Here is a 9,010-nt window from a genome sequence, read left to right on the forward strand (position 1 = left end):
AGCAACACAGTGAGACCCCCCATCTCTACAAAAAATGCAAAAATTAGCCAGGCATGCTGGTGAGAGCCTAGAATCCCAGCTCCTAGGGAGGTGGGAGAATCATTTGAGCTGGGGAGCCGGAGGTTGCAGTAAGCCATGATCATGCCACTGCACCTGGGAGACAGAGCAAGATCCTATTGCAAAATAAACATTTGATACTAAATGAAGGAAATGAGGCCACACAGGGCTTCACAGGACACAGGGAGGAGCCGGGGCTTTGTCCAGGGGTCCTAGAGAGCCACTGTAGGCTTCGAAGCATCATCTGCTTGTGTGCGGAGGGCAGATGGAATAGAATGAGATGGAGACAACGAACCAGGAAGGAGGCTGAGGGGACCCAGGTGGGACAGAAGGCGCAGGGACCATGGGGTAGGCAATGTGTCAAAGGAGGAAGAGGGAAGGGAGGATGAAGGACTTAGGTAGCCCATAAAACCAGGTGGTGACATGGACACATAGAGGGGCGGTGAGGACGTATTTTATTTATTTTACTTTTTGAGACAGTCTTGCTCTGTTGCCCAGGCTACAGTGGAGTGGTGCAATCTCAGCTCACTGCACCCTCCACCTCCCAGATTCAAGCTATTCTCCTGTCTCGCCTCCCAAGTAGCTGGGATTACAGGCACCTGCCACCACACCCAGCTAATTTTTGTATTTTTAGTAGAGACGGGGTTTCACCATGTTGGCCAGGCTACTTTCAAACTCCTGACCTCAAGTGATCCCCTGCCTCGGCTCCCAAAGTGCTGGGACTACAGGCGGGAGCCACTGCACCTGGCCAAGCACAGCATTTTAGATGGTGTTGTCTGAACAAAATGGGAAGATGAGAAGAAACCAGCTATGGAAAATCCAAGGAAGACACTCCAGGGCAGGTAAGAGCTGCAGTCTAGGTTTTATTGCTCAAAGGACAATGGGAGCCACTGGAGGGTTTTGACGGCTTCTTTTCTTTCCTTTTTTTTTTTGAGACTGATTCTCCCTCTCGTTGTCCAGGCAGGAGTGCAATGGCACAATATCAGCTCAATGCAACCTCTGCCTCCTGGGTTCAAGAGATTCTTCTGCCTCAGCCTCCCGAGTAGCTGGGATTACAGGCTATTTGCCACCACTCACGGCTAATTTTTGTATTTTTAGTAGAGACGGGGTTTCTCCATGTTAGTCAGGTTGGTCTCGAACTCTCGACCTCAAGTGATCTGCCCATCTCAGCCTCCCAAAGTGCTGGGATTACGGGCGTGAGCCACCATGCCAGGCCTTGAAGCTTTTAATAAAGGCTCCCTCTGCTGCTATGGGGGAAATGACAGAGGCTTCGAGATCAGAAGCAAGGATCCTGCAGGGAGAAGGCTGCAACCATCCAGGTGGAAGACAGTGGCTGGGACACGGTGTAGGCGCGGGAGGGGGTAACGAACAGGCACACATCATGCAGTACATTAATTATAAAGGAATAGTGAGGACAGCCTTAGAATTACTGGGAGCTTAACATATACCACGCCCTAAGCTAATTGCTTTAGTGGATTGGCTCTTTGAATTCCTGCACCAGCCCTGAGGTATTAGCATTTGAGGCATTTTACAGGTAAGAAGCCTGAGGCACCAAGAAGTAAGGGAACCCGCCCCGGATTCCCTTCCCTCCCTTCCCCGCCACCCACCGCAGCCCGCGCTGGAAAGTGGTGAGGCCAGAATCAGATGAGCAGCACTTGCTGATGAGCTGAGGCAGGGAGGATGTGATTTGTAGGATCTGTCTGAAGTAACTGGGGGTAGGAGGAGGTGTGGAGAAGTTTGTGGGCACACAGGGAAGCCCGGGGGAGCTGAGGGCCCGGGGACTCACCTTATAGTATCTGTTGGTCGTGTTGTTCTGGAAGAGGGTGATGCACTTGCAGTCCAGGCGCCAATAGTGCCGCTTTCTCTGCAGAGATGTTTGAAGGGTCAGGTGAACCGCCAGACTCTCCTCCCCAGTCTCTATCCGGTGGCGCTGTTTGGGGCTCCAGGTGTCTGGAGCACCACGTGCACACCCTAAGCCTAGCACCTACCCCACGACATAACCCCACCCCGCCTAGACGCCCTAACCCTAGCCCAGCCCCCACACCCTAACCCCAGCCTCGCCCCCACTTGGCCCTCTTCCTCCAGTCAAGCGCCTCCCCTAACTCTAGCTCTCCCCGCACCCCCACCCCCGCGCCTTGCCTTTAGCCCCGCGTCTTCCCTAACTCCTGCCCCTCGTCCCATCCTTAAAACCCACACTAATTCTAGCCCCGCCTCCAGCATGGGCCCGCCCACGCCTAGCTCCACCCACCTAGCCCCGCCCACTCAAGCTGAGCGGTCCCTCTTCCAACCCTCGCTCCTCTGCACCTGGCCCCGCCCCGCCCACTCACCAGCGTGTCCTTGTTGCTGTAATGAACCACCCAACCCTCCCGCAGCGTGGTGCTGGATTTCCGTGTCGTGTGTCGCACCGATTGCACCACCCTCATTAGGGGGATGTACCCCAGGGAGCTACGGAGGAAGAGGAAGGGGTGACAAGTCACATGCAGAAAATGACCATGCTGCTTGGGCATCTCTGGGAAGCTAGGGAGTTGGAGAATTTTTGTTGTTTTGCCAATACCCCCCCGTCCCCACCCGCCACGTCCCCGGGAGTTGTTTTTTGTTTCTTTGCTTTTAAGAGTCTCGCTCTAGGCCGAGCGCAGTGGCTCATGCCTGTAATCCCAGCACTTTGGGAGGCGGAGGCAGGTGGATCACAAGGTCAAGAGATCGAGACCAACCCGGCCAACATGATGAAACCCCGTTTCTACGAAAAACACAAAAATTAGTTGGGCGTGGTGGCAGGCTCCTGTAGTCCCAGCAACTCCAGAGCCTGAAGCAGGAGAACTGCTTGAACCCAGGAGGCAGAGGTTGCAGTGAGCCAAGATAGCACCACTGCACTCCAGCTTGGTGACAGAGCAAGACTCACTGTCTAAAAACAAAAAAATACAAAAACGGGTGTGGCTCTACCCCAAGGCCTTTGCATTTACTGTTGCCTCTGCCTGGAAGCCTCTTCCCCCAGAACCCCACAAGGCTCCTACCCTCCACTCCCTTCAGCTGCCACTTCCTCAGCGAGGTCTCCTTAAATGATCCTAAGAAAGCACATCTCCCATTCTCCATCTCCTCTTGTTTTACGTTTCTTTATCACCATTACCAATATCCCATGCTATGGATGCATTTATTAGCTGTCTCCCCACTGAGAGGGTCAACTCCAGGAGGGCAGACTTACCTCTTTTGTTCATAGCTGTGAGCTTGGAGTCAGAACACAGCAGATGCTCATTAATATTTTCTGATGCACCTGTGAGGGTGCCCCCTTACCCCTCCACCAACTTCATCACCCTGCGGGGTAGGCACCTCATCACCCCAGGAGGAAACCAGGGCAACCAGGGAAGTACCTAGCAAGTGAAGTAGTAGAGCTGGGATCTGGGCTCTCAGCCTCCAGCGCCTGCGTGAACCATGCTGCTTCCCAGCTTTTTCAATAAACATTCCCGCCACACCTAAGTAGGAAGCAGCTGATCTAAGCCAGCCCTGTCCTAGGCACCTGGGAGGGCAGAAAATATCCTTGCCCTCACACACCTGAGCTCACATTCCAGTGAAGCCGAATAAGTATGAACTCTGTGTATCGTTTAAAAATCTGTAGGCTGGGGGCATGGTGGTGCACACCTGTAATCCCAGCACTTTGGGAGGCTGAGGTGGGAGGATTGCTTGAGTGCAGGAGTTCAAGACCACCCTGGGCAACATAGCAAGACCCCTATCTCTAAAAAACTAAAAATAAAAAAATAAGAATAATATAGGCCAGCTGTGGTGGCTCATGTCTGTAATCCCAGCACTTTAGGAGGCCAAGGTGGGTGGATCACCTGAAGTCAGGAGTTCGAGACCAGCCTGACCAACATGGTGGAACCCCATCTCTACTAAAAACACACACATACAAAATTAGCCAGGTGTGGTGGTAGGCGCCTGTAGTCCCAGCTACTCGAGAGGCTGAAGCAGGAGAACTGCTTGAACCTGGGAGGCAGAGCTTGCAACGAACTGAGGTTTCGTCATTGCAATCTTGAGCTCAGGAGTCAGGAGTTTGAGACCACCCTGGGCAACACAAGGTAGTCCCTGTCTCTACAAAAATACAAAAATTAGCTGGGTGTGGGTGGCACGAGCCTGTAGGCCCAGCTGCTCGGGAGGCTAAGTGGCAGGATCCCTTGAGCCCAGGAGGTCAAGGCTGTGGTAAGTCAAGACTGCACCATTGCTCTCCAGCCTGCATGACAGAGCAAGACCCTGTCTCAAAAAAAAAATTATTTTAAAAAAGTTTTAGCAATGCCAGGCGCGGTGGCTCAAGCCTGTAATCCCAGCACTTTGGGAGGCCGAGGCGGGTGGATCACGAGATCAAATGATCGAGACCATCCTGGTCAAAATGGTGAAACCCCGTCTCTACTAAAGATACAAAAAATTAGGTGGGCATGGTGGCGCGTGCCTGTAATCCCAGCTACTCAGGAGGCTGAGGCAGGAGAATTGCCTGAACCCAGGAGGCGGAGGTTGCGGTGAGCCGAGATTGTGCCATTGCACTCCAGCCTGGGTGACAAGAGGGAAACTCTGTCTCAAAAAAAAAAAAAAAATTAAAAAAAAGTTTTAGCACTTTAAAAGGTTTGCCTCAGAAACTGGGAAAATTTACAAATATGAGGTGATGCCAGCCCATTGTAGAAAAAAGTAAATTGAGGTTTGCTGTGCAGGACGGTCTTCCCTCCAGGGTCTCTTGGAGGGTTCTGGGTGTACCTCTGGGCCTTGCCTCCCTCGCCTTCCTCCTCCTCACTGGCATGGAGCGCATTCTCCGAGTGGGAGCCTGGAATCACACCAGCGTCCTCTGACTCATCCATGAGGGTGCCCTTGTCAGCTTCGCTGAAATCCGTGGCCTCCTCCATCGGCACATCTGCGGGGATGGAGGCATCAGAGGGACCTCCACCCAGTCCTGCCCCTCCCCCTTTCCTCCTCAGCACCCCCACCAGCCTCTCACCTCCATTGATGAGGGCCTCCCCAAGGCAGTCATTAGGGACACGGGTGGCGCAGCGTTTGTGACAGTTAAACTTGCAGTCTGGTAGGACAGGGAACAATCGGACGGGTGAGAAGGGGAAGAGAGGTTATCTGGAAGGCCTGACCCTTGACCCCTAAGCCCCAGGCTCAAAACAGTCTACTCTTGCTGCCTTGGTGAGAACACTGGCTGCCCCTTTCCTGGTCATTTTCCCATGTTGAGCCACAGTTTCCCCAACTATGGCAGGGAGTCGTGGTTAAGTGGGAGGGCTAGACTCAAAATCCCGACGGCTGCTGGGGGCGGTAGCTCCCGCCTGTAATCTCAGTACTTTGGGAAGTGGAGCAATGGGATCATTTGAGGTCAGGAGTTCGAGACCATCTTGGCCTACATGGTGACACCTCGTCTGTACTAAAAATATAAAAATTAGCCGGGTGTGGTGACAGGTGCCTGTAATCCCAGCTACTCGGGAAGCTGAGGCAGGAGAATCACTTGAACCCAGGATGCAGAGGTTGCAGTGAGCCAAGATCGTGCCACTGTACTCCAGCCTCAAAGCATGACTCCATCTAAAAAAAAACCCTACAACTAAACGTGCTAACACTAAGTTTCCATGAATCTAGACTCCAATTCCAGAATGTAATTGGTTCTTTATTTTTTTTATTTATTTATTTTGAGACAGGGTTTTGACCTTGTTGCCCAGGCTGGCGTGCAATGGCTCAGTCTTAGCTTACTGCAACCTCCACCTCCCAGTTCAAGGGATTCTCCTGCCTCAGCCTCCCGAGTAGCTGGGACTACAGGTGTGCCCCACCATACTCAACTAATTTTTTTGTATTTCGTACAGATGGGGTTTCACCATGTTGTTTAGGCTGGTCTTGAACTCCTGACCTCAGGCGATCCACCTGCCTTGGCCTCCCAAAGTGCTGGGATTACAGGCGTGAGCCACCGCACCCGGCTTGTGTATATGTGTGTGTGTGTGTGTGTGTGTGTGTGTGTGTCTGTGTGTGTCTGTGTGTCTGAGTGTGTATGTGTGTCTATGTATGTGTGTCTGTGTGTATGTCTGTCTTTGTGTATGTGTGTGTATGTCTATGTGTCTGTGTGTGTCTGTATGTGTGTGTGTCTGTGTATATGTGTCTGTGTGGGTGTCTGTGTATGTGTGTCTGTGTATTGTGTGTGTCTGTGTATATGTCTGTGCGTGTCTGGGTGTGTGTATGTGTCTGTATGTGTCTGTGTACATGTCTGTATGTGTGTCTGTGTGTATGTGTATGTCTATTGTGTGTGTGTGTGTATCTGTGTATATGTCTGTGTGTCTATGTGTATGTGTGTATGTGTCTGTGTGTATGTGTATGTGTGTCTGTATTGTGTGTGTGTGTCTGTTTATGTGTATGTGTGTACATGTGTCTGTGTCTGTGTGTCTGTGTATGTGTGTCTATTGTGTGTGTGTGTGTGTGGATGCATGTGTGTAATTAGTTCTAATGGTGCTATGACTGTAGAATCTGAATACCCTAGGGCTGGGTTCCTCAACCCTCAATACCACTAACAGTACCAGGACAGTTCCTTGTTTTAGGGTACTTGCTCTGTGTGCTGTAGGATGTTTAGCCTCCTCTCTGACCACTACATACTGGATACCAGCAGCACTGTCCCAGTATCACAAACAAAACCATCTCCAACCCTTGCCAGACACTCCCTAGGAGCAAAACTGTCCCTGGTTGAGAATCATTGCTATACAGTTCAACATTTCCATGGTTCTAGGGACACTACACATCAAACATTCTAGAGTTTACTAAAAACCTATTTTATGAAGGTTCTATAATTCTATATTTCTTTGTTTTTTTGAGAAACAGTCTGGCTCTGTCACCCAGACTAGAGAATGCAATGGCACAATCTTGGCTCATTACCATCTCTGCCTCCCAGGCTCAAGTGATCCTCCCACCTCAGCCTCCTGAGTAGCTGAAACCACAGGCACACATTACCACGCCCAGCTAATTTTTTGTATTTTTTTGTAGAGACTGGGTCTTTCCATGTTGCACAAGCTGATTTTGAACTCCTGGGCTCAAGCAATCCACTCACCTCAGCCTCCCAAGGTGCTGGATTATAGGTGTGAGCCACTGCCCCGGCCTGATTCTGTATTTCTAGGGCTTCAGAGTTTGACGTCCAAGTTTCTAGATGTCTAGACATCTATGATTCGACACTTGTAAGACTCTTTAATGTCTAAGATTTTAGGATTTTATATATCTCAACTCTAAAATTTGACAGTTCAACAGTTCTGCAATTCTAGGCTTCTCTCCTTCAGAATCTGCCGATTCCAAGGCTCTAGGATTCTATATATCTAAGATTCCAGAATTCGACTGTTCCAATACATTCTTGAGTTGGATGTTTCTAAGTTTACACTAGACTTCTGAGGTTCTAGAATTATTATTATTTGAGACAAGGTCTTGCTCTGTCACCCAGGATGGAGTGCGGTGGCACAATTACGGCTCACTGCAGTCTCAAATTCCTGGGCTCAAGCGATCCTCCCTCCTCAGAGTCCCAAGTAGCTGGGAGCACAGATGCATGCTGCCATACCTGGCTAATTTTTAGGGTTTGTTTGTTTGTTTTTGTAGAGACAGGGTTTCACCATTTTCCCCAGGCTGGTCTTAAACTCCTGGGCTCAAGTGATCCACCTACCTTGGCCTCCAAAGTGTTGCCAGCAGTTAAATGCATGAGCCACCCTACCTGGCTGGATTCTGAACTTGATAGTTCAAAGTTCTGTGAGTCTAGAACTTCCGGGGCTCTAGGTTACAACAGTATTATTCTAGACATCTAAGACTCTCAAATGTGATGCTCCTATGTTTCTATTATCCTCAAACCCTGTAGTTACAAAATTATAATGTTCTGAGAATCTAGAACTTGGGAGATCTAAGATGTGTAGTCTAAACTTCTGTGGTTATTTTAGCCGAATTCTATCATTCAGAATTCTTAAATCCTATGATTCTGATTCTAGAATTCTCAGATTCTACAGGTTAGAATTCCATGCTAAGTACTTTATGAATCTAGGATTCCAAGGTTCTAAAGACTGAGGTTCAACTGGGTGCGGTGGCTCACACCTGTAATCCCAGCACTTTGGGAGGCCAAGGCAGGAAGATTGCTTGAGCCCAGGAGTTCAAGACCAGCCTGAACACTATAGTGATACCTTCTCTCTACAAAAAATTTAACAATTAGCTGGGTGTGGTGGCACCACCTGTAGTCCTAGCTACTCGGGAGGCGGAGGCAGGAGGATCATTTGAGCTCAAGAGGCTGAAGCTGCAGTGAGCTGTGATTGTGGCACTGCACTCCAGCCTGGTGACAGAGTAATACCCTGTCTCCAACACACACACACACACACACACACACACACACCCCAACTGAGGTTCCAGGATTCCAGAATTCCAAAGGTCCCAGAATGCCAGGATTTAGGGCTCTCCCCCTCTGAGGCCCTGGGCTCCCAAGGCTCAGAATACCTGGCTTGAGATCCTCAAGAAGGGACCTTGCCCCTCCTAGGTCCCTTCTTAAGAAGCTCTGCTCTCTCTACCCAATCTCCCACCTGGTCCTGTTCCCCTACCCCCAGCACAATCTCTTCCAAAAGGCACTACTACCTGTACAACCTCCGCCACAAGCCCAGGTTGGGGCTGGGGGAAGGCTCTGACCCTGTCTGTCCTCTCAGCCCGCAGGCTAACCTTTGCATTGCAGGCCCTGCCGGAAGAGGCCCTTGAGGAGTTTCTTGCAAGCCTGGCAAACCGTGGGCCGTGTGTAGCTGTGGATGAGGAAGGTATGTGGCACCTTGACCTTGGAGAGCAGCATCTTGTCCAGCTCAATAGGGCGGCCCGTGTAGGATGAGGCAGAAGAGGAGGAAGAGGATGATGGGGGGCGGCGAGGCAGGAGTTCGGTGGTGCTACGGCTCTGTCATCCGCAAGAATGGAAGGGACACGTCAGTATATTGCCCCCAGGCCTGGG

The 9,010-nt window shown here is 50.7% G+C and overlaps 1 protein-coding gene across 2 annotated transcripts in view; it reads right to left on the bottom strand.

The window, feature by feature from the left end:
• The window catches only part of PRKD2 (protein kinase D2), a 37,204-nt gene that overhangs the window by 16,976 nt on the left and 11,218 nt on the right, over nucleotides 1–9,010 (bottom strand). For both annotated transcript variants that reach the window (XM_035287472.3, XM_035287471.3), the window contains exons 6-10: nucleotides 8,734–8,956; nucleotides 5,030–5,107; nucleotides 4,792–4,945; nucleotides 2,385–2,502; nucleotides 1,844–1,921 (exon numbers count right to left, since the gene is read on the bottom strand). In XM_035287472.3, the coding sequence (XP_035143363.1) occupies nucleotides 1,844–1,921; nucleotides 2,385–2,502; nucleotides 4,792–4,945; nucleotides 5,030–5,107; nucleotides 8,734–8,956 (651 nt within the window). The remainder of the gene's footprint in view (nucleotides 1–1,843; nucleotides 1,922–2,384; nucleotides 2,503–4,791; nucleotides 4,946–5,029; nucleotides 5,108–8,733; nucleotides 8,957–9,010) is intronic.

This window comes from Callithrix jacchus, chromosome 22 (assembly GCF_049354715.1).
Source record: "Callithrix jacchus isolate 240 chromosome 22, calJac240_pri, whole genome shotgun sequence".
In the NCBI taxonomy this organism is placed as follows: Eukaryota; Metazoa; Chordata; class Mammalia; order Primates; family Cebidae; genus Callithrix; species Callithrix jacchus.